The 26,175-nt window shown below is 42.9% G+C and overlaps 1 protein-coding gene across 2 annotated transcripts in view; it reads left to right on the top strand.

Moving 5' to 3' along the window:
- PHLPP1 (PH domain and leucine rich repeat protein phosphatase 1) overlaps positions 1 to 26,175 on the top strand; it is a 272,576-nt gene that overhangs the window by 205,434 nt on the left and 40,967 nt on the right. For both annotated transcript variants that reach the window (XM_082257744.1, XM_082257743.1), the window contains exons 11-12: positions 8,873 to 9,073; positions 12,261 to 12,423. In XM_082257744.1, coding sequence (XP_082113870.1) covers positions 8,873 to 9,073; positions 12,261 to 12,423 — 364 coding nt within the window. The remainder of the gene's footprint in view (positions 1 to 8,872; positions 9,074 to 12,260; positions 12,424 to 26,175) is intronic.

Below are 26,175 nucleotides of genomic sequence, written 5' to 3'. Positions count from 1 at the left end.
ATGGCATCCCAGGTTTACTTCTTAGGATTCAATATTGAGTTGGCCCACCCTTTGCAGCTATAACAGCTTCAGCTCTTCTGGGAAGGCTGTCCACAAGGTTTGGGAGTGTGTCTACAAGAATGTTTGACCATCCTTCTAGAAGCGCATTTGTGAGGTCAGACGCTGATGTTGATGAGAAGGCCTGACTTGCAGTCTCCACTCAAATTCATCCCAAAGATGTTCTATTGAGTTGAGGTCAGGATTCTGTGCAGTGCCAGTGAAGCTCCTCCACCACAAACTCGCTCATCCAGGTCTTTATGGACCTTGTGTTGTGCACTGCTGTGGGTGGTGCTGCTGTGGGTACTGCTGGTTCTAGCTGGTACTGCTGTGAGTACTGCTGGCTCTGGCCGGTACTGCTGTGAGTACTGCTGGCTCTGGCTGGTACTGCTGTGAGTACTGCTGGCTCTGGCTGGTACTGCTGTGAGTACTGCTGGCTCTGGCTGGTACTGCTGTGAGTACTGCTGGCTCTGGCTGGTACTGCTGTGAGTACTGCTGGCTATGGCTGGTACTGCTGTGAGTACTGCTGGCTCTGGCTGGTACTGCTGTGAGTACTGCTGGTACTGCTGTGAGTACTGCTGGCTCTGGCTGGTACTGCTGTGAGTACTGCTGGCTCTGGCTGGTACTGCTGTGAGTACTGCTGGCTCTGGCTGGTACTGCTGTGAGTACTGCTGGCTCTGGCTGGTACTGCTGTGAGTACTGCTGGCTCTGGCTGGTACTGCTGTGAGTACTGCTGGCTCTGGCTGGTACTGCTGTGGGTACTGCTGGCTCTGGCTGGTACTGCTGTGGGTACTGCTCGTACTGCTGTGGGTACTGCTAGTTCAGGCTGGTACTGCTGGCTCTGGCTGGTACTGCTGGCTCTGGCTGGTACTGCTGGCTCTGGCTGGCACTGCTGGCTCTGGCTGGCACTGCTGGCTCTGGCTGGCACTGCTGGCTCTGGCTGGTACTGCTGTAAGTACTGCTGGCTCCGGCACTGTGCTGGAGGAAGAGGCGATGTTTCCTGTATTGGTCACAGGCAGAGTGCATTTGATATCACTCCGCCTGTGACTCACTCACTGTCAGAACGGAGCCGTAACTATACAGGAAGCATCGGCTCCGTTCTGACAGATCAGCTGAGAGACAGACTCAGCTGCACGGGGGCCAGACCAGACGACTTTGCGGGCTGCATACATGTACAAGCTATTGGGGTTTGAGCACAGGTATATCTTTTCTCACTCTATAGCTGGTTATTTGTATTTACCACTGCATAGAGATATTAAAGAATAAATTGTCTTTTTTTTTTTTTACTTTACATAACTAAATTATACGCCAGCCACGCTTTTGAGTTTTTCTTTTTATTCCGATTAATGAAAACAATCGGCCAACTAATTGATTATGAAAATATTCGTTACTTGCACCCCTATACGCTATATTACCAAAACTATTGGGACGCCTGCCTTTACACGCACATTAACTTTAATGGCATCCCAGGTTTACTTCTTAGGATTCAATATTGAGTTGGCCCACCCTTTGCAGCTATAACAGCTTCAACTCTTCTGGGAAGGCTGTCCACAAGGTTTGGGAGTGTGTCTAAAAGAATGTTTGACCATCCTTCTAGAAGCGCATTTGTGAGGTCGGACGCTGATGTGGATGAGAAGGCCCGGCTTGCAGTCTCCACTCAAATTCATCCCAAAGATGTTCTATTGAGTTGAGGTCAGGATTCTGTGCAGTGCCAGTGAAGCTACTCCACCCCAAACTCGCTCATCCAGGTCTTTATGGACCTTGTGTTGTGCAGTAGTGTGCAGTCATGTTGGAACAGGAAGGGGCCATCCCCAAACTGTTCCCACAAAGTTAGAAGCATGAAATTCTCCAAAATGTCTTGATATGCTGACGCCTTAAGAGTTCCCTTTACTGGAACTAAGGGGCCAAGCCCAACCCCTGAATAACAACCCAACACCATAATCCCCCCTCTACCAAATGATGTGTACCAGTGAACAAAGCAAGACTGGCCTGCACAGAGTGCTGACTTGATGGAACACCTTTGGGATGAATTCAAGCAGAGACTGCGAGCCAGGCCTTCTCATCCACATCAGTGCCTGACCTCACAAATGCGCTTCTGGATTAATGCTCAAACATTCCCGTAGACACACTCCTAAACCTTTTGGACAGCCTTCCCAGAAGAGTTGAAGCAGTTATAGCTGCAAAGGTGGGCCAACTCAAAATTGAACCCTATGGACTAAGACTGGGATGCCATTAAAGTTCTTGTGCGTTTTAAAGGCAGGCGTCCCAATACTTTTTGTAATATAGTGTATTTTGGGGAGTTCCTGAAAAGTGGATGTGCCAACATCCTGGTCCTGCAAAAGCACTGCATCTCAAATAGTGGTACTTGTGCCATCAGGTATAAATTTAGGATATTTTTGGATCTGTTTAGTTTAGGTACTAAACATGCACACCACTTTTTTTTTCATCCCTGCTTACCTGATGCTGGGTTGTCTTAAAATTCAGTACCCAGCCAGTGTATCAAGCGTTCTGCTGAGATCCTCTTCTCCGCAGCTGCTCCTTGGGTTCCACGCCACCATCTTCACCTGTGGCATCTTCTGGAGACATCATTCGCCTATGCGTTCTCAGGAACTGGGGGCAGGCTGAAACCTTTGCCAAGAAAAAAGGAAACAAAAAAGCCTATTTTATAGCTGGAGGTGGGATTAAGAGGATAAAAATTAATTTTAAGGGTGAAAATCTACTTTACATTTTAAACATTGTTTTTATCTTAAAGTGCCATATATAAGGTGACCCTGTGAGTACTAGGAAATATTACAGCCCATTTATTAAATATGCATTTTACTGTGCTTTACTGCAAGCTTGGTATGATGTGTTGTAGTGCAATTCATTTTAAACAATCCACAGATGTGTGTTGTGCCTAGTTTAAAAAATGCTGCTGGCCCAGTTATGAATGCATTGTGGAGCTTTGGATCCCATTTAAATTAACATTTTCCCATAGTTTTGTATATCTCTCCTAAATTTTGCACATGCAAAAGTATCTTGTTAAGGTTCCTTCCCCTTTTCGGTTTATTATTTCAGTTGTAATTCTTTGGCACATTACTTTCAGATTTGTTTGTAATCTGAACAAACGTTTATTATGTAAGGCATTTTTCATTAGTTAAAATACTCTTTAAATTGCAGATGTAACAAACTCTTTTCATTGGCTTCAGGGCAATACAATTTTAGGGTAATAATTTGAGCCATGTAAAAGTTGTTGGATATTCATGAAAATCTTAACCCTATTAAATTTTTTTTTTTTTCGATTTCAGAATGAACCTGCCTTATATTTTTTTGAGTCTTTGGGTGGGTTACAATGTGCGTTCAGTGATGGTATGAGCACCATTTCATGTCAGACGGTTGTGCTCCCCAAGGCACAGATTTTACGTTTTCCACACATTAGTATAGGTGTATGTTTAATAAACTGAGAAGTTTTCTCTCAGTTCACTTCTCGGCAGTTCTCAAAGAAAAATTATCTCCTCTGGCACCCAGTTTAGAAGGCGGAGAACTTCACTTCTCACAGGGTGATCAGAGGAGAAGTTTTTCCTCTGAAAACGACCGAGATCCGTGTATAAGTGGGTGGACTGCCTGTAATCTCACGAGATATTGTGAATTACAGTGCTGCTATGTTTAAAAAGTGAAACCAAAGTTTAAAAGAACTCGTAATGACATGTTCTGACACATGAAAACATATCTATACACACATGCACAGTATATATACAGTATATATACATACAGTATATATACATACAATATCTATACACACACATGCACAGTATATATACATAAAGTATATATACATACAATATCTATACACACACATGCACAGTGTGTGTGTATGTATATATATATATATATATATATATATATATATATATATATATATATATATACATACACACCAGTACATACAGTGTGTGTATGTATATATACATACATACATACATACTATATATATATATATATATATATATATATATATATATATATATATACTTTTTTTTTTTTTTATTATTAATTTTAAACCCACTGGTGCTGATATATAGGAAGAAAGAAGTCTTCTTCCTCTAATCGCACCAGCTTCTCTCCCTGATTCTCCACCTCTGAGCTGGAGAATCTGGAATGGAGATATTTCAGAGAAACGGCTGTGAGAGCTTCAGATCTCACTTTTCTAAACTGGCCGTTTGTGACAGAACGCTCCATGTACTGTGATGAGAAGCGAAGAACATGTTCTCTGCTCTTCATCTCAGCTACCTAAACCGGTACTCACCTGAGGATCACGGCTTTTCTCTGTTTATTAAAAGTACACCATAGTGTGAAGTACAGCCAAACAGTACTTGTTTATATGTGTAATGTCATTAAGAGTCGGTTCACACTAGCGCGACTTGTCAGCGCTCTTGTCCACGCTCCCTCGTGGTCCATTGACCGCTACAGGACCCGTTCTAATAGGAGTGACACAAGTCGCTCCAACTTAGAAAAAGGGTCCTGTACTACTTCGGGGCAACCACGGAGCAACTTGCATAGACTTCCATTATGTGAAGTCCCTGCAAGTCGCTCCGAAGTCGTGGTGCATGGTAATGCACAAGTAGCCCCCGAAGTAGTAAGGAGTCGCGTCGCCTCAGTGTGAACCGGCTCTAAGTTGATCTTAGTGTTAATAAACCCAGGACCCTGCATTCACTATATCCGGTCTCCCACAGTACCCAGAACATGGGGGGATGCAATTATTTTAGTAAATATAAACTGCTAAATTTTACGCAATGCAGAGGATTAACCCCCTGGGTGCCACAGTGAGTAGAACAAACATGCTTTACTGCATATGCAGACTAATTTTGCTGTTGTAGGTTTAGTAACACTTTAAAATAAAACATTGATTATGTAGGTTGTTTTCAGCAGGCATTCATTTTTTTTTCTGTTTTGGTCTGAAGTACTACTATCAGTGTTGGTCAACTTAAGGTTGGGTTCACACTGGTGCGATGTTAGACATTGCATGTGATTCACACGGCACTGCTGTGCAGATCACATGCGATGTCTGTACGATGCAAATTCAGCCATACAATCTCTATCCTGCATTTGCACCAAAATGGTGCAGGACCCTTTTTTAGTTCGCACTGAAATCTGATCGCATAGGTGTTTACACCTATATGATCCGATTCCTGCACCATTTGGCAGTTTGCACTGCGATCTGCGAACCGATCTGGGTTCTTCTTTAACTTTGTATTGACACCCACAGCGGTTCGCATAGGGCAGTGTGAACTGTCTGCCAGAGATATGCGATGCTGGAACTGGAATCACTCTGGTTCCCACATCACAATAGTGTGAACCGAGCCTAATAGTAACAGGAGAAACGTAGCATTCTTGAATAAGTGATTAAATCTGAGGTTGTTCAGAATGGTTTTATCCAGTGTGTATGGTGAAAAGTACGTGTGATTTTGTGGTTCATGAGTGAGGAATGAAAAAAGCATGAATTATTCCACAAATAATTGGCAAGCAGTCCCTTTTTAGAGTTTAGTACAGTCTGTATTCTTCTTACCCAGTTTGAAGTAATTAAATGTTCAGTATTGCTTTGTGAATGGGGATAATTAGATGTTCCCGTACACAAGAGTTCAGAGTTTGGCTGCGTGTTGCGTGTTCACTTGATGAGGCTGTGTTTGTACAGACCAATGAGAAGCAGCCAACCTGGTTTTACCTATCTTCCTCCCCCTCTTTTCCCAGGTAGCTGCACTCAGGAATAATTGCCTGGCACCAGCATTCTTTTTTTGGAAAACTCCAGAACTTGCCTGTGCAAACTGGCCAGCCTAGCTCTCTGCTTTCAGTGCACTCATTGACTTAGCTGTTCAGAGTCCCACGTGACCCTTTATTGCAGGCAACAAGTTCCAACAAGCTGCTGAGAAGTCCTGCTGAAAAGTTGCTTTGTATATTTAACTCCTTCATTTATATGAGCATGATGTGCATTTGCTTGTGGTGAAGGAATAGCAGCAGCTAGGCTGCTTGTGTAATGCCAAAGATGCTGCACATATACAGTATTATGCTTTTTTTCTTGCTCTTATGTATCCAAAATGGAAGTTTGGAACAGCATTCAGAGGTTTAGCTTTTAATAATGGGATCATCACAAGGAAGGCGTGTAAAACTGAAGTAAAAGGTTTGTAACTGTTTCTGGGACAAAATATAGTTAACCATATTAATTTTTTCATCCTGTTTTTTACATGTTTTCTATATTTTAGCATGCTAGCCATGTCTTATTATTCAGAAATGCATATTTCCCAGAGCTTTCAGTTAGTATTTATCCACTGGGGCTCTCCCTGGACTTAAATAAGCTCTAGAAATAATTCTAATAGTTTAAAATGTATATGCATTAAAGGATAAGTTCACTTTTAAAAAAAAATAATAATAAATGCACATTTTTTTTCCAGGTATTATTTTTTTGTAGTAGGAGCCTGTAAAGCATTGCACCAGCAATCAGCGGATTGTTGATGCCATGCAGGTCTTCTGCACACAGTCAGTGTATCTGCTTGCCCATACATCCCATACGGGTAAGCCGATTCTCCCTGACAGGAAGACTCTATAAACTACCATAGCGCTCTATAGTGCAGTAGTAGTTCATTGAGAACTACAAGCAGACAGCTGCTAAGGATGTCAGGGCTTAAAGTTCATTCAGACACACAGAGCTGGTCGCCTCACAGGTCGCCGCAGGTCGCCTCCCATAGGGAAGCTGCGGACCCGTTCTAATAGGAGCGACACAAGTAGCTCCGACCTAGAAAAAGGGTCCGGAGCTTCTTTGGGGCGACCAGGAGGCGACCGCCATAGACTTCAATGTTATGAAGTCCGTGGCGGCCGCTCCGAGGTCGCGGCGCGCTGCTCGCACCGCGATCTCGGAGGTCGCCCCAGGAAGTAGCGTCGCGGTAATGTGAACCGGCGCTTAGACTTACCTGCTCTGTTCAGCGGTTTTGCAAAGAGCAGCCCCAATCCGCCTCTTCTGGGGTCCCCCCCTCTTTTTGACAAGTGCCCCAATGGAAGGCCGGTTTCAATGGGGGTACCCGTGTGGGCTCGCTTCAGAGCTGCCCTGTCTGCGTCTGTTGAATAGAATGCAATACATTAAGGAAAAAAAAAAAACGTTAAAGCGTGCGTAATCCCAACACTTCATATTTCTGATATGTGCCTGCTGTACCATGTACTTGTATGAGAAAGTATCCTGTTCTTTATATAAAAATTGAGCACACTAAGCAGGAGAGCACACTGGTCAGTTTTCTAGCTGTGCTGGGAACCCAGGTCAGACTTGTCTGGACATATCCCTCCTGCAAAGCCATTCACTGGGAAGCTCTGCGTGCTGCTGCTTCTCTTCCCCCTAGCTCTTATGCAGCTAAAAGCAGAGGGAATGTGATCACTTATAAAAAAAAATTAAAAAAAAGAAAAACGTTATTTATGATTTACTTTTTTTTTTTTTTTTTAATATCTGGGTGTTCTGGTAGATGATAAGCTTAATAATAGCATGCAATGCCAAGCTGCGCTTTCCAAAGCAAGCAAAGTCCTTTCTTGTATTAACAGAGGCATGGACTCCAGAGAGAGAGAGATAATTTTGCCCCTGTTAAAATCATTAGTAAGACCTAATCTGGAATATGCTGTTCAGTTTTGGGCACCAGTTCTTAAAAAGGATATTGGGGAACTGGAGAAAGTGCAGATAAGGGCAACCAAACTGATAAGACGCATGGAGGAGCTCAGCTATGAGAGAAGATTAGAGGAACTGAATTTATTCTCTTGAGAAGGGGGGATATGATCTAAATACATAAGGGATCCATATAATGAACTTGGTGTTGAGTTGTTCACTTTAAGGTCAACACAGAGGACAAGGGGGCACTCTTTACATCTAGAGGAAAACAGATTTTGTCTCCAAATACAGTAAGGTTTCTTCACCGTAAGAGCTGTGAAAATGTGGAATAGACTCCCTCCAGAGGTGGTTCTGCTTAGCGCACGAGATTGCTTTAAAAAAGGCTTGGATTCTTTCCTGGGTGGACTTAATATAAATGGGTACTAATATTTATAGGGGAAGTTTATCCAGGGAATATCAGATTGCCTCTCAGGGGTTCAGGAAGGAATTTTTTCCCCTGCTGTAGCAAATTGGATTGTGCTTTGCTGGGTTTTTTTTTGCCTTCCTCTGGATCATCTGCGGGTATGGGATTGTATGGTTGGGTTTCCATTACTGTGTTTTATTTATTTTTTTTTTTTTTTGTTGGTTGAGTGAGATGGACTTTATAACTATATATATATATATATATATATATATATATATATATATATATATATATATATATATATATATATATATATATATATATATATATATAAATGTATACAAAAATGGTTTGCCTTTCATTTCCAATTTAAACTCTGAATAGGTTGTTTACCAAGGTGATCGTTTAAAATCACTTTAGGGCTTTAGAACCACTTTAAATATGTAGATTGTATTTCCATATATAAAAAAATGTAAAGCAGTATTGAATTTGAATAAGTATAGTTTCAGTAGAATACTGTTTTTTTTTTTTTTCCTGTCTGCCAAGATCGAATGCTTTTACCATTTTGGCCACTTGAGCATTTGTCTGCATTTATACTAGCATTGCTGCTTGTATCAAAGTGTTTGGTTGTGCTGTGAAGTGTGGCATGCAAAACCACACTGGTATTCAAAAAGTCGATCATTCAGTGGTCAGAAGTACCGCTGGCACACTGGACCAGTAGCATGACTGCAAACTTCGAAAACTTGCTGATTATTTTCCTTTTTTTCACTTTGTTATACAGTGTTAATGAACTGTGTTTTTGTTTTTACTTGCAGCTTAAGATGCTTAAATGTATCAGCCAATAATTTGGAAATGCTTCCAGCAGCATGTCTGTCTGAGGAGACACCGAGCTCCTTGCAAGAGCTTTATGTGACAAATAACAACCTTACTGACAAGTGCGTGCCCTTGCTAACTGGACATCCCCATCTGAAGATTCTGCACATGGCCTTCAATCATCTACAGACCTTTCCAGCCAGGTTTGTGCTGTTTCTAGTATTTATATATTTTTTTAAGTTTTGATCGCCCAAACTTTTGGTGTATCAAATATTGTAAGGATGTTTGTGAACCCGTTGGAATTTACTGGATACCATTATGAAAGCCCTCTAGAATGCCATCTAATGTTCAGCCAGGTTTTCATGTTGGTCCTCTTCTGGGATATAGTTCTTCCATGCAAAATGAGCCTCAATACCTTGCACAACCTTGTGTAATACCCTTACTATCTTTGAGCTTCAGCGAATCTCTTCTGGGCTCCTCTGAAATATTTCTTGATCAAGCCATATTTCGCTTCAACAGAATTTTGATGTGAAGAGCAGGTAATTTAAACTGATTGCAACATTTAACTCCTTGCTATCAAGGGGTCATGATGCTAGACATTTGTAATACTATTTCTTTCCACAACCCTGATTGATTGAAGCAGATTTTTCACCGAGACAGGTGTAAATGAGGTACATGTTCATTATATAAGAATTTTTTTTTTGTCTTTTCCTTCGATAATCAGGTTAAGCTTTCAGCCATTTATGTAAAAAGGAAGTTAGTTCCGATAGCCTTCAATTCTAGAGGTAATATAGGTGCAGGAAGTGAGGGGGGATCTCGCCAACAAGTACTCTGCCTTATAAGCGTTTGTTTATTTTGTTACAGTGGGGTTAGTAGCATCAAGTTTTTAATACATTTTTCAAATGTATGTTGTGGGTGCTGGTAAAAACAAAAACCCTGATAAAGGTTAATAAGTCTCCAATTCCTGTAGCAGATCTCTTATGACATGGTCTTCAGGTAAAAAGCTATCTGGGGAGTTAACCTAGACTGTAGCAAAAAAGAACTGGGGCAGTCCTATATAGTGGCTAGTAGTTGTAAGGCATGAATGTGTCTCAGTCCCTATAGATATACTGAAATACAGAACAAGGTGCCCAAGGGACTTTGGGGGGAGACACAAAAATTCTTTATAAAAAAATAAAATTTTATTCAAAAACGATATCTTAATTTTTTACACACATTTAAAATCTTCGGACATTTTTCAGATCGATATACATAAGAGATCAATAGTTACATGAATCATAACATGACTGGTGATCCAAGGACAAGGTACTTGTGTATTGAATCTCGATGTGTTTCGCGAGAAAACTTGCTTCCTCAAGAGAAATGCTCTTAAAAACCTGAAAGCAGAGACCAGGTGATTAATAAAAAAAAAAGAAAGAAAGAAAACGTGCTAGATAAGAAATTTCCATGGGGCAATTGATTACATAGACCTCACAAACGTGAAGATAAGGACAAGCAAAAAAGGGGGAGTGCCCAGTAGTGGTCCACGCTGTCCTCTCTGGGAGTTGTGAAAGGGGGGGAAGAAAAAACAGAATCTGTCCAGTCCCTGAGGTGTCCCAGCTGTCTGATTAGAAAGGGGGGAAACAAAAAACCTCCATAAGAAAATGGCACTATAGCCAAAAATGTGCTACAAAGATGTAAAGCCCAGAGTGCACCACCAAGGAAGAATAAAAGTGAAACAACAGGGTGATGAGAAGCAAAAAATATCAAACCTTGACATAGAGAACGATCACCTGGTAAATACTTCCAGGAGGATCTTGGTGAGAGTCGTGACCAGTGATAAAGTGGGCAAAAGCTCTCAAGTGAAGTGATGGAGTTGACAAAAGTTGAAATATTGTGTGAATGCCATGTAAAAAGGAAGCTGTAAAAACAATAAGAAAATCCCACAGTGAAGAGTGAATAACAGGAAAAAAATAAATAAATCCATGTTGTTAAGTGTGGGTTGTACAAACATCCCGGAAGTGAAAATATAGATTACGCAGTGACCAGCCCCCCACAGGTCCAGTATCCCTTGGGCACCCTTTTTCTGTATTTAAGAATCTGGGGCAGCTTTGCGTGGCAACCAATCAGCTTCTAGCTTTACATTTTAAACTTGCCTGAGCAAGCTGAAGATATAGCTGATTGGTTACTATGCATGGCTGCAGCAAATTCTGTCTGCTCCATTTTTAGCAAATTCACCCTGAATACCTTTTACAGTAGATTGCAGCAGTATTCTTTGTTTCTACAGTACACTTTTGTTGCATTCAAAACTTTACAATCCTTCCTACTGTGGAGTGTCACTTCTGGGCTGATCATTTTCTGTCCAGGAAAAGTGATCTTATGTATGATGCAGAGTTTTCTCAACTGTCGGAACCTGGCCCAAGTATACATTTGAGCAGTGTGAATTAAACTGGATATAAACCCGATTCATGAAATTTATCCTAGGCACTTATAGCTGCAGTGTTTACTTGACTCTCTCCAAAGCCCCAAGTCCTATAGCTTTCTCCTGCTCCATTCTTCTATCAGCATGATAACTTCTTCGAACAAGTTCTCTGACAACTGAGATAAAACCAGGCTGAATTTTGTGTCGGATGAGTGCTATAAATTTAGAGAGCTGGCCTATTCACAGCACATTCCTTCCTTCCCTTCTCTGTCTATGTGGAGTGGGGGTGTGTGCCTTTCCTTCAATCAGCTGTTACACTGTGGTATACCAACACAACGCTCCCAGTGCTGAACAGGAAGAGAAAATTCTAACACATTATGCACATTCTAAAGAATATATAAAGCTGAAGATAACAGATATGCATGTAAAACTTACCTAGGGAGATTTGTTTCATCTCTGTGTATCTGGGGCTTTTCACTTTACTGGGTATATGTGAGGGTTTACATCCACTAAAGAGAGAGAATTTAGGCTTTGGAAATGCAGAGGATTACCCCTTGCCTATAATGGAAAATTTTAGGACAGTGTCACAGCAAGTGGATCAGTTCTGCTTTTTTCCTGCCACATTTTGGTCAATTGGGATTAAATCCAAGGTTTAGATTGGAAAAAGGTGGGTGTTAGGATCTATGGATTATAAACCGTTTGGTCAATTTAGAGGAGATAGAAATTGAAGCGTTGGGATTGTTTCCAAAATTTCTGGCCATTTTGTAACACCTATTGGTCCCAAATCAACTTCTCTTTTGGCTTTGATTAGGATATTTAACATGTTTTCTTATCTTATTACCTACTCATATGTTTTGTGTTAAAACAAAACAAAAACTTCTCAACTTAATAGTCATACTTTTTGTTTAAAACAAAATCCACATTTCTGTGTGTGTGTTCGAAAATAAATATATATATATATATATATATATTACTTTTTTTTTACACAGCAAAATGGCAAAACTGGAAGAACTGGAAGAGATAGATATCAGTGGAAACAAGCTGAAAGCCATACCAACCACCATTATGAACTGCAGACGGATGCACACTGTCATTGCCCACTCCAACTGCATAGAAGTCTTCCCTGAAGTTATGCAGCTTTCAGAGATCAAGGTCAGTGAGGTTCATCACACGGTTTATTGTCAAACTCCATAAAGCGGATACTTTGCATCCGTTAAATTACAACTCTGAAATTGCAATCATCTACATGAAGCAAAATACCTGTGTGTGTCCTTTGTAGTATAAAAACAATGCCATGGGCATATTTTTCCTTCTGTACTCCTTTATTTTTTTGTAAATAATTAGAGTGAGAGATAGAGCTTGACAAGTTTATAATAAAAAAAAATACAAAACAGGAGTGTATGCAGATTTCCTGTCAAGGAGTCAGGTTAATAAAATGCGAAAGTATGTCACCAGCACATCAATGATCTCCTAAATGGGTCCAAAGCTGTATTCAACGATTACATCATAATTAGAAAAGCAATGTTTCAAAACTTCGCAGGACCCCTTAATTGGGCATGTGACCTCGGTTTCCAGCAGGTAGTCACTGCAGCATCCATTTACATTCATGGCCATTTTTCAGGAACGTGTGTGTTATGTTTCTCTGGTGTCCATTATTCCTAACAGATGAGCGCCATTATTCCTAACAGTTGTAATCTCACATAACTAACATTGTTTAAAATGCCATATTTAAAGAATGACACCTGTAAAATAGCATTTCCCTTGCTGCAAGAAATAGAAAGTACAAATCTACATTTGTTATAAAATTAACTGTACACCGTTGGATTAAAATTGTAGTATAGGCACTTTTACAGCGATGTGGTGTAGTTTATCCCACACCGTGGAATGCTGTACAGTATACAAACTGGCTACTTTTATTGTATTGGGCAGTTTTGGGGCGTTTTATGAAAGCACACCAAAACTGCCAATGCAAAATAAGTCTATGGCAAAGCTCAGGTCACCTGCACAAAACCCGGAGGTACATGCTGCTCCCACAGTGCGGGAAAATTGCATTGCATCAGTGTGAAAGCGCCCTTAGTGTGTGTTCTCCTGTTAAAAAGTCGGTACATCCATTTTGGAGAAAATAAAATATTGCACTTCCTGGAGCTATTACAGTGCTTAGAATGTCCACACTTCTATGTTCTTGTCATGTATGACACCTGCACCTGGCTTCCAGGTCTTTGTAAAGTAAGACACATGCACCTAGCTGAAGTCTGGTCTGAGCTCTGAGAATAAGGAATCTGCCTATGCACCCGTGCCAAGCTGAAGCTATGAACTACATCTATTGCCTATGGCCAGGACATGCAAGATTTAAAGAAAATTAAATACAAGATCATGTAAAAATGTGAGGTTCCTTTATCCTAATCATACAGTAGAGGACACAGGCTGAATATTCATAGACCCTGAGTTATACTGTATACTAGTCCCTTTTAGTTGACGCTGCCAAAAGTTTGCTGGACCCTGATAAGGAACCATCGACAGGTAAGACAAATTTACCCTGTACTGGACTGATCTGTAGCCTCACTATTTACAGGTTTCCAAAATAGTATTCGTCCTGCGATTAATTTATAAGGTAACCAGGAATTGTGTTTTGAAGTGTATTTTCTTGTGTAGTGTTAAACTTTTTAAACTTGGCATTAAAAATCAACTTTCAGATGTCTGCATTTCAACCTTTCCTTCACTCAGAATACTCTGCGTATTTACTCAGAATAATCTCAGAAAGATCCTCATTCTGGACACAGTCTAGGCCAAGGAAGTTCAGAAGGTCAGAAAACAAAATTCTTTCTCTAAGAATGAGATTTCCTGAAAGTTATGGGCCTCAATTCATTTGAGGCTTTCACTTAATTCCATTCAAGGCAAAATTCAGTGCAAATTTTTTTCCTGCAACAGGTAGCAGGAAACAAATTCACATGATTTCACTGTCAACGCTGACAGGGGAATCCCTCCTGCCGAGCAATTGTCTGCTCTCGGTGGGGGAAGCGGTCCCTGCCAGTAGAAGACGGTGATTATCGCTAGCGGCTCCTATAGCCTATAATTGTAAGAGAATCCGTCAGGCTGGTTGTATCATAGTTGATCGATAAACTTGGTACATTCAGCCTGCCCATTAACTGTTCGAATCATGGGTGGAGAAACACTGTCCAACTCTCTCCCTGCTGTTTACATCTCAACAGTGGATAATTCGAAGTTTAAAATTATTCAGCCGTCACTCCTGGACCAAGGGGAAATGGGCCTTTCATCTTAACATCTTTTGTTTCCAACGTCTGAAATAGAGCTCTCCAGATGTGAACATTCTGGCCTCCAGGTACAAGAAGTTACCCCTGTTTGTGGCCAGGATCAAGGATCCTCTAGCACTGGCATTGGTTGGTCTGAAAATTAAATAGGGGGGAAGAAACTGCGCTAAATATCTGAAAAATGGTATAGCGGCAACTTAATATGTGACCAACATCAGATAAACATTAAAAAGGGGAAGCTGCGCTAAATGACACAAAACATATAAAGTCCAAAAGTCCAAATAGTTTTGATGAATGTATATATAATGAAATCAAAAAAGTCCAAAAAATATTCAACCGAATATCCACTCGTGCAGGAATTGAATAAATTTACTGCTTACCAGAAGTAGCAGTATATGTGCCTTGTATGGAATAAAGCCGAGCTGAGACACTCAGGCGGGTGTTTGGAGCTGTCCGGCCGGCAGCTTTGATTTAGCGCTTTTCCGAGATTCTTAATGTAAGTGCAATACTTTTACTTTTCGTTTTAATAAATGCGGATTTACACTATGGATATCTCCATCATTATTTCTTTATGATACTTGGAGCCATATTGTGGATCGGCCTTTGCATCATTGGGGATCGTTTTTGCCTATGAGACTGGGACATATTCCAGGGACATCTACATCCAGAATTTGGCATTCAAAGTGCTTATCTCTGGTAAGCGGGCGATTTTGATAGATCTTGAGTCCATCTGGAATCACCTTATATGCTCATCTACCTTTATATTTGGTAATTACACTTGGAGATAGGTGGTGGCTTATCCTACGGCTTTTCAACATTCATTTGGAATTGCTGTTTATTTATTTGCCTTCACACACCATTTATTTGGTAATTTTAATGCACTAAAGGTGGTTTTATCCTAAAGGCTCTTATTCCTTGGATTGCTGTTTATTTATTTGTTTATATATATATTATTCATCTGGTAAGCAGTCTGTGTTGGTGGTGGGCTTCATAGCACTTCTTTTTTCCTCTGACACACTCGGGAGTGATTCACTCATTTTCATATACAGTATCACGCTATGTTGTATATATTTTTTATTTCCACACCCATTTAATCGTGATCCTGGGACGGCCATCGCTGGTGAGGAATCCATCACAGGTTACCAGTTGGCTCAGCTTTATTCCATACAAGGCGCATTATACTGCTACTTCTGGTAAGCAGTAAATTTATTCAATTCCTGCACGAGTGGATATTCGGTTGAATATTTTTTGGACTTTTTTGATTTCATTATATATACATTCATCAAAACTATTTGGACTTTTGGACTTTATATGTTTTGTGTCATTTAGCGCAGCTTCCCCTTTTTAATGTTGCTCTGAAAATGACCTGGAGCTCGTTCTAGTTCTCTGCGAAATAGAGCAAGAGAAAAACTGATGTTTCTAATTGCAACAAACTGGCCCAGGAGAACCTTTTACACAGACATTCTCAAAACTTCCTGGAAATGACCCCTGGCCTCTTCCAAACAGGCCAAAACGTCTGTCTCAGCCCTCTTGTTCCAACCTGCTTCTTAGTCCTTCTCTTTAATGACTAGTTGAAACCGAAGTCTTGATTGACAAGGATGTCTGTGGTTCTGTCATTCTCGCATTGCTCAAAGCCGGAAAAGCCACTTCGGCAATAGAAAGCCTTCTATGCCTGGTGTGAACACAGGCACTTCAATCCCAGAAAAATCTCTGTGCCTTGCATTCTGACCTTCCTACAGTTGGGAACTGACCAGAATTTGTCCTTCTCCATTTTGTTTGAAAAACCTTTGGCTTCATTTTCCCTTGTTTCAAAAGAAAAGAAAAAAAAAACTTAGGTGTTTCTCAACTAGGCCATCCTCACATTAATCACCATATTCTTCCTTTAGATTCCTAATTAGTTCTCTGCCCTGCAGAAACTACCCTTTAAACGAATCAGGAAACTTTACTTCTATTTTACTCTGCATTGCTTGCAACAAAACTCAGAGTGGGGTAGGGTTATAGGAGTACGCCCTTTCCAGCAAAGATTTGCCAGTGTCTAGTCAGCTGAAGGTATGCATGTATCCAGCCTGTTATTGCATCATTCTTTGTTCAAGGTCAGCGCTACTTTCCTTTTCTGTAATATAAGCACAAGGTTAATAATTTAACAATAGTATTCATGTGGGCGTATGGAGCCCCTTTATCTGAGGGCCATGTTTGCGTGCCGGGGGTGTGGCAGGTGTTCATTGAGTTGTCCTGCCATAATCAATGACAGGCTGAGAGATGCAGCTCCTGTATGAATCTTCCCGCAGTGTTAAGATCTGGAAATGGATAGAATCACAGTTCTGAATCTAGTCTATCTGCATTAAGAGCTGGACATCTGTCCCTGTACAGATATATATGCTCAGATGCAATGACTTGTCCACTTCCTGACCGTATACGGCGGCAAGGCAGCTCTTCTGGGCAGGATCACGTACCTGTACGTGATCCTGCACTTCCGAGTCTGAGGCGTGACGCAATGTCCGCTGGGACCTGCTGATCGTTCAACACACAGGCAGAACGGTGGTTTGCCTATTTAAACAAGGCAGATAAACATTCTGTGGGAAGGTAAGGTTGTGATCTTGTGTTCCTGCAAAGCAGGAACATGGATATCTGCCTTCCCATAGTACAAGCACCTCCCACACAGTAAGCACCTCCTAGGCACATATTTATTCCGTTGATCGCCCCTGGTGTTAACCCTTCCCTGCCAGTGTCATTAGTATAGTGACAGTGCATATTTTAGCACTGATCTCTGTATTAGTGTCACTGGTCCCCAAAAAGTTTCACTTAGTCCTGGTTCACACTTGTGCGATGCGGGAAGGCTGCGAATTTGCAGCCTGTTCCCTCATCGCAAACGCACATCTGGCAGTTCACACTGCCATATGCGATACGCAGGGGGTGTCAATTGTTAACGGCACCCCCAGTTTGATCGCATATCGCAGTGCGATCTGACAGTTCGCACAGGATCGGATCGCACAAGTGTGAACCACTGTGCGATCCGATCCTGATGCGGCTGGAAAAAAGGGTCCTGTGCGTCTTTGCTGCGGGTGCAGTGCAAATTTCAGCCATACAAAGTGTATGCCTGAATTCGCATCCGCACATCCGATCGCATGTAATGAAGGAGCAGTGCGCTCTGAATTACATGCGATCGCCGCAGCCGCACAAATGTGAACCGGCCCTTAGTGTCTGATTTGTCCGCCGCAATGTCACAGTCCCACTATAATTTGCTGATCGCTGCCATTGTAAATAAAAAAAAAAATTGCATAAATCCTATCCCATAGTTTGTAGATTTTTGTCATTTTTAAAGTCAATTAATATACGCTTATTGGGATATTTTTCTTTTTACCAAAAATATGTAGCAGAATACATATTGGCCTAAATTTATAAAGAAATTTGATTTTTTTATTATTGGATATGTTTTATAGCAGAAAGTAAAAAAATATTGCTTTTTTTTTTCAAAATTGTGTTTTTTTTTTTTTTTTCATTTATAGCTTAAAAAATAAAAACTGCAGCGGTGATCAAACACCACCAAAAGAAAAAAATGTATTTGGGTACAGTGTCGCATAATAACGCAGTTGTCAGTTTATTGCAGTGCAGTGTCACAAAAAATGGCCTGGTCATGAAGGGGGGTAAACCTTCCAGAGCTGAGGTGGTTAATGCACAGCATTATCAGTGGCCTGATGTACAAACAAACTCTCAAGGAGACAGTCTCCTTTTTGCAGCTCACACAGGCACAACTAACTGAAAACTGATTGTTACAGAGAAGTAGAGAAGGTAAAAAATATTATTTAATGCTTAACACTTATCTAAAGCTTAACATAAAAAATAAACGCAATGAAGCTTACCAGTGCTTAAATGTGGTGTCTTCAATAGTTTTTCTTTTTTTCAGACAGAACATTATTATTAGCAAGTACAGAAAATACTTGCTGTTCTTGCTAGAAATGTAGTGTCACTCACTTTCTGTGAGCCCAAACCACCTTATCTACCTTGTTTAAGTTATCAAATACATTACCCTCTAAAGGCAGAAAGTTCAGCATGGATGCCAACTATGGATCTCTCCATAGATGCACTGGATATGTGAATGTAGCCGCTTGGGGATATGAAGTAAACTTTGAACATGTTTGCTTTTGTTATTTCTCTTATGTATATTACTAATCCCTCCACTGTGCATGTAACCTAGATGAACAATGTTTTTGCTTCCAGTTTATTTCAGAGGAAGTGATGAGGACAAGCTCAACAGATTTTTTCGTACTTGCTAAAAATGTTCTTGGCCTTTATAAATTAAACTAATGTAGCTACCACAACTAAGGCCTGATAAGCTGAAATAGGACATTTTTGTTCTTGAGTTTGGTTATACATAGTCTGTTTTAGGTCTTAGGCACATTTAAATGCTGTGAATTCCGCAGCCCCTTTCCACTTGTTTTTGGAGCTGCATACAGCCGCCAGTAAAAGTGAATGACCGACTGCAGCCAAACTTGTGTAAATACTAGCTGCTTCTGCATCAGCATTTGGGGCCTGCTCACAGATAACATGGTGCAGGAAAAACATGTTCCATGTGTGTTTCCGCTCCGCATGTGAACTCTCTGCCTTAGAGAGAGCATGCAAGTGCCAATGAATTAATGGCACCCAACACGCTCCTTGCAAGCGCAGTGCATTTGTGTCCCCCAAATTGCATAGTGCCGCAGTATCTTTTGGTTTGATGCAACATATTCTAATAAAGTAGTGCTTGCTTTACTGTTTTCGTGTTCCAGTACGTTTCGCAGCCCATGCACATGAAAGAACTGTCAAATCTGATACATGTGCATTCTGGCGTGAACTGGTCCTTACCCTTGCAAGTGCACCACTTTTTTTTTAATTTGAGGCAATACGTCTTATGCGCATAAACACCCATGCAAAAGCAATTGCCATTTTATAGGAGTACAGCCTCGTTTAGACCTTTTACTTGTATTGATGAATGTATGTGGCATCTGTGGGGAAAGCGCCAGGGAATCCCCCCCCCCCCCCCACTTGCTGGAATATACACCGTTATAAAATGTGTGTTTATGTGCACATTGGAGAATGGTAGAGGCATTCGATTGTAAGCCACTGAATCCAAATAGGGAATATAAAAAGATTTCTCTGTCGCTCATTGACAGACGTAGTCTTCTTGATTCACAAGAACTGGGTTATGTTGTCTCCGCAGGAGCAGGACTAGGCAGAAAGAAAAAACGTTCTGGCTCCACCTTAGGGGCAGTCCCTGAGGGTATATCCTCCCCCCTCTCTGCTACAAGGCATCAGTTTTTTTCTGTCTAGTCAGGAGTAAGGACCTAAGTTCCTTGCTGGGATCTTTTTGGTCCTGGCAAGATTTTTTCTTTAGAAAAAATATTTTTTAGGTAGTTTTCTCCAGTGTTTTTTCCTGTGAGATCTTCAAGCAAAAACGCCGGACTGGGCGACACTAGTGGTCACCCCAGCCGGCCTACGAGCGCGCGCAGACCATTGCATTGCGCTTGGTCGGCCGCGACACACTCAAGTAAGTATGCGGGGCCAGGCGACGGGCTGGATGTTAAGATCCAGTGGTCACCCCGGTTTCTGCCTACGAGCGCGTGCAGACCAGAGCTCCGCGCTGGGTCGGCCGCGACGGAGTCCCATTGGAGGGACTGACCTTGCGAGTTTAAAGTCTCGCTTGGACGCCAGGAACCAGAGAGTCGAGGCGTCCGGAGTGGTCCACAACCCCCCACCCCGGTGGAGAGGGTATTGTGAAGAGAGGGTGCCTGTCGGTTCGGTATGGTGAGTAAACGTTCCCTTTTTTCCTCGTTATGAGGCAGTATGAATTATGGGCCCCTCCATGCATGGTCAGTATATATCTGACACTAAAAGTCCCCCTTGTAAATACAGTATGTGTTTGGTGGGAAGTGGACTTGGTTTGAGAGCTAACACTCTACCCAGCAGACTGTAGTATTACAGCAGACCTAGGAGGTATAATCCTACCTTAATTGTAGTGTACCTCCTGCAGATTGATAAACCGCCACTTAGCAGAGATGCAGGTGGATTTGCTGGGAAAAACGATTTCGGCAGTCCGCCGCCATTTTCCTGTAGACCGGGTGCATGAATGTCCTCAGGTCACGCCGGCCGCCATGTTTTTGGAGTCTATTGTCTCCCGTATGGGGGCGGCCATGTTTGATGAGCCCAGCTACCTCGTGGAGAGCTGGGAACGCCGGAAGGCGTACACAGGGGGCGGAGCCACGTCCTTCTACCCGGGAAAACGAACACAGCTCTTTCCAGTCTGTAAAAGACAGACGCTGACTGCAGTTGGTTGGAAACTTCTCTGCATCGGGTGGTGAGCCTTGGGGGTCCCTCTCTCTCTCTGTGGGGATCGAGAAGCAGGTACTCTGAGGGGCGCTATTGTGCTAGGGGGAGACACATAAAAAAAAAAAAGAGGTATTTTTTTATTTATTTAAAAAAAAAAAAAAAAAAAAGGTTTTTTGTTTTTTCTGGCAGAGGTGTCCTGAATTAACATGGACCCTGCCACTCATGTATCTCCACCGGATCCCCTCGAGGTGTCTGCAGGATCCTCCAGCACCCCACTGACAATTGAATCCTTGTCAGCTATTATGGAAACTTTTGTGTCCCGGGTGGAAGTGGCTTGTCAGGGACAGGGCGCAAGAAAGCGACCCCCGCCTAACCCCTTATTATCTGAAACTTCGGATTCAGAATCTGAGCCTATTTCTGCAGTTGCAGGTACTTCATCTGGGATTGGTGTCTCGGGTACTGTCTCTTCAGACAGTGAGGAGGATGTTTCGGCATCTGCCATAGCCCGAGAGGAAGCGTTGGTAAACGCACTCATTGTATCTGTTCAAGAAACCTTAAGATTATAGGGTATTCCGTCGGAAATAGCTGAAACTGAAATCCCTTTTGGGACTAAAAAACGCATCAAAGTGGCGAAGGTTTTTCCATTGCCCAAATGTTTTGGCAATCCAATCAAAGAAGAATGGAGTCTGCCAAAACGCACCTCTATTTCTAAACGCATTAACAGGCGTTATCCGTTTGAGGAAACCCTCATTAAGAAATGGACAGAACCACCTGTGGTGGATTCACCAATTGCTAGATTGAATAAAGCCACGATTATTCCTTTAGAAGACGCTCCGTCTTTTAAAGATCCAGTGGATCGCAAGATAGAAGCTATGTCTCGCACCATGTTTTCCTTGATTGGATCAGCTTTCAGACCAATAATTGCTATTGGTCTGGTTTCGCAGACTGTAACTGAATGGACCAAGTGGTTACGCCGGGACTTAGAAGAGGTCCCTCAGGCGGTATCAGATTTGTTGGAACAAATGATACAGGGGTTACAGTTTGTGTGTGATGCGGCGTTAGACGCCACTCCATTATTGGCGCGAGCATCAGTTTCAGCAGTGGTTCTCAGGCGTACACTGTGGCTAAAAGGTTGGTTAGCCGACCAAGGTTCCAAAAAAGCATTGGCTAATATCCCCGTTTTAGGAGAGCGTCTATTTGGAGCCAACTTAGATGAGATCATTAAGGATCTCACGGGTGGAAAGAGCACCTTTTTAACGCAAAATGTTAAGGGTAAAGGAACTCGTCAAAGACGAGGGCCTTCTTTCTCTGCTCACAAAAAGTTTTTTCGTCCCGCGGGTGAAAAAATTAAGTCCTCCAAAGCTCCTTCAGGAGGCTTCAGGGGACGTTGGTCGGGCAAGCAAAAGCCCGCCCCCTCCAGACCTGAAGATAAATAGTCCAAAGCCTGAAGGTGCGCCCCCACCCATAACTGGGGTGGGGGGACGTCTTCGCCGGTTCCCGGATCCATGGCTTTCCAGAATCCCGGACAAGTGGGTTTGCAAAGTCATAAGGTCAGGGTACAAGATCGAGTTTCGATCTCTCCCACCGGCGCGATTCTTCCCTTCCAATATCCGACTATCCCCGGATCGTTTAGAAGATCTGCGGAGAGCAGTCACGGATTTACTACAACAAGGAGTGGTAGTCCACGTTCCTGGGACAGAACGTTTTCAAGGGTTTTATTCAAACCTATTTAGAATACCCAGGAAAGAGGGCAAAGTGCGTCCAATTCTGGACTTAAGGGCACTCAATTCCTTTCTCAACTTAAGGAAATTCAAGATGGAATCCATTCGCACAGTAGCAGCCTTCCTGCATCCAGGGGATGTCCTAGCGTCCATAGACATCAAGGACGCCTATCTTCACATTCCCATTTTCGCAGGACATCAGCGGTTTCTACGCTTTTCCGTAGAAGAGAACCACTATCAGTTTGTGGCGTTACCTTTCGGTCTCGCCACAGCTCCTCGGGTCTTCACGAAGGTGTTGGCCCCAATGCTGGCACTACTGCGCCAAAGAGGCATATCGATTCTAGGTTACCTAGACGATCTCCTGCTTCATGCAGAGTCTCCTCAGACCCTGCTACAAAACATAGAAATTACTATAATTTCTTTACAGGAATTCGGGTGGCTGGTGAACCAGCAAAAGTCATTTCTGGTTCCCACCCAGAGGCTCGAATATCTGGGTCTAATTCTAGACACAGTCAGGTCAAGAGTTTTCCTTCCGGTAGGGAAACTCCGGAAGATTCAATCAGCAGTCCAGTTGTTACTATCCAACAGCTGGTCTTCTCTTCGAACTTGCATGAGGGTTCTGGGGTTGATGGTGGCTTCCTTCGAAGCAGTCCCATTTGCCCAGTCCCATACCCGAATTCTTTAGCAAGAGATTCTTCTCAGATGGAATCGGAATCCGGAATCCCTGGACAATCGGATCCGATTGAGCAAACAGACCAGAGAGTCTCTGGTCTGGTGGCTTCAGTCTCCGATACTCAGGCAGGGAAAGTCATTTCTGCCAATATATTGGACGATAGTGACCACGGATGCCAGTCTATCCGGATGGGGAGGAATTCTCGGTCAGTTATCTGTCCAGGGACTTTGGTCCCCGGAAGAATCCAGGTTGCCGATAATTGTATTGGAACTGAGAGCGATCAGACTTTGTCTGATTCACTGGACCGAGCAGCTCCAGGGCAGCCCGGTTCGGATCCAGTCGGACAACGTCACGGCCGTGGCTTATGTCAATCACCAGGGGGGCACCAAGAGTGTCCGAGCGGCCAAAGAAGTGGCTTGCATTCTTCGCTGGGCGGAACCATTTGTTCCAGCTATCTCTGCGGTGTTCATTCCGGGGGTGGAGAATTGGCAGGCAGATTATCTCAGCCGTCAGACTCTGGATCAGGGGGAATGGTCCCTCCATCCAGAAGTTTTCCACCAGTTGTGCCTACGGTGGGGCACCCCGGATGTGGACCTGTTGGCATCACGATTCAACAGGAAAGTACAGAGATTCGTGGCTCGTTCCCGCGATCCTCTAGCAGAGACCGCAGACGCACTGATCGCCCCGTGGGGGCAATACCAGCTAATGTATGCCTTCCCTCCTCTCGGGTTACTGCCAAGACTTCTTCGCAGGATAGAGGAGGAAGGAATTCCAGTAATCCTGGTAGCTCCGGACTGGCCTCGCCGAGCTTGGTACGCCGACGTGGTCAGGCTGGTGGCGGACGTCCCGTGGAGACTTCCTCTCAGAGAGGACCTACTGTCTCAGGGACCGATCTTCCATCCTGCTTTACGATCGCTGGCTTTAACGGCCTGGCTATTGAGACCCAGGTGCTGAAGGACAAGGGATTGTCAGCTTCAGTTATTCCTACTCTAGTTAAAGCAAGGAAAGCGACTTCCAGAAAGATTTATCATCGTACATGGAAGTCCTACATTGCATGGTGTGAACCTCTGGGGTTCCGTCCACGGTCTTATTCGGTTAGTCGAATATTAGCTTTTCTGCAACAAGGGGTTGAGCAGAAACTGGCCTTGAGCACTATCAAGGGTCAGGTCTCAGCATTAGCTATCTTCTTTCAGAAGCCTTTGGCTACTCATTCCTTGGTGCGGAATTTCATCCAGGGGGTGCGACATCTGGCTCCGCCAGTGCGCGCGCCGTTACCACCCTGGGATCTTAATTTAGTATTGTCGGTTCTTCAGAAACCTCCCTTTGAAGATATTAGGGAGATTCCTCTACCTATGTTGTCCCAGAAGGTGGCCTTCTTGGTGGCTATCACTTCTGCACGCAGGGTGTCAGAACTGGCCGCATTATCTTGTCGTTCCCCATATCTGGTGGTTCATAGAGATAAGGTGGTTCTTCGTCCGAATCCATCCTTTCTACCAAAAGTGGTTTCAGAATTTCATCTGAATGAAGAAATTGTATTACCTTCCCTGTGTCCTAAGCCCAGTCATCCTCGGGAGTTTGCTTTGCACTCCTTGGATGTGGTCCGGGCGATCAGGGTATACTTGAAAACGACAGACTCGTTTCGCAAGACGGATTCACTTTTTGTGATTCCGGATGGACCCAAAAAGGGGTTGCCTGCATCTGCCGCGACTATTTCCAAATGGATCAGACAGACGGTGGTACAGGCTTATTCTATTAAGGGTCGGGAGCCCCCGTTCCCTGTTAAGGCGCACTCCACTCGGGCACTTAGTGCGTCATGGGCCTTTCGCCATCAGGCGTCAGTGGTCCAGGTGTGCAAGGCGGCTACATGGTCGTCGGTGCATACCTTTACAAAACATTATAAAGTTGATGTAATGGCATCGTCTGATGCCTCGTTTGGCCTCAAGGTTTTGCAGGCCGCCATTTGGGGAGACCAGTGGTCTGCCTCGAGGGTTTTTTTCCGTTGGAAATTTTCATTTGAGTCTCATTCTTTGTTTATAATGAGCCTTTAAAACTTCTAGTTTGGCACCGGTTGGGCCTTCTAGATTGGATTTTGATTTCGGTCAATCCCACCCCTCATTTGTGGCACTGCTTCTGGATGTCCCAGTTCTTGTGAATCAAGAAGACTACGTCTGTCAATGAGCGACAGAGAAAATCGGATTTTTGTAAGATCTTACCGTAAAATCCTTTTCTCTTAAGCTCATTGACAGACGTAGTACCCGCCCCTCTATCATTGAGTTGGGTTGGGTTAAATTCTCTGTTGCTGCTTTGTGACAGAACTGATGCCTTGTAGCAGAGAGGGGGAGGATATACCCTCAGGAACTGCCCCTAAGGTGGAGCCAGAACGTTTTTTCTTTCTGCCTAGTCCTGCTCCTGCGGAGACAACATAACCCAGTTCTTGTGAATCAAGAAGACTACGTCTGTCAATGAGCTTAAGAGAAAAGGATTTTACGGTAAGATCTTACAAAAATCCGATTTTAATAGTTGCATAAAAAAAGGGGAATGTTAAAATAACACAACACTTCTTATTTAGCAAGTACTGTATAATGTTTAGGGCTCATGCACAGGGATGGTGAACGGCACAAAAAATCTCTAGCATAAAAATCCCAGCAGTTTTCTGTGCACAGGGAGCCACAGGTGATGTGTTTAGCCAGCCATAGAAGTGAATGACTGCATGCTGGTAAACACCAATGCTTTTTTGCATTGTCACTTGTGAACGAGCTATTTCCTGAACGCAGAACTTTTGCATTTGGGAAAAATGTCATACATGCATGCGCGTGTAAATACAGATACAAGAAAGCATACGCGGATACCAGAGTACAAGCACGAACAGCCATGCACTTGTATAGCCAACAGTTTGCACCACCCGCAGCTCTTTGGACATGTAAAACCACCAGGTTTT

The sequence above is a fragment of the Pelophylax lessonae genome (genome assembly GCF_965119305.1).
Source record: "Pelophylax lessonae genome assembly, chromosome: 5".
Classification (NCBI taxonomy): domain Eukaryota; kingdom Metazoa; phylum Chordata; class Amphibia; order Anura; family Ranidae; genus Pelophylax; species Pelophylax lessonae.
The sequence above is the reverse complement of the archived record's forward strand: the minus strand, read 5'-3'. Positions and strand labels throughout refer to the sequence as shown.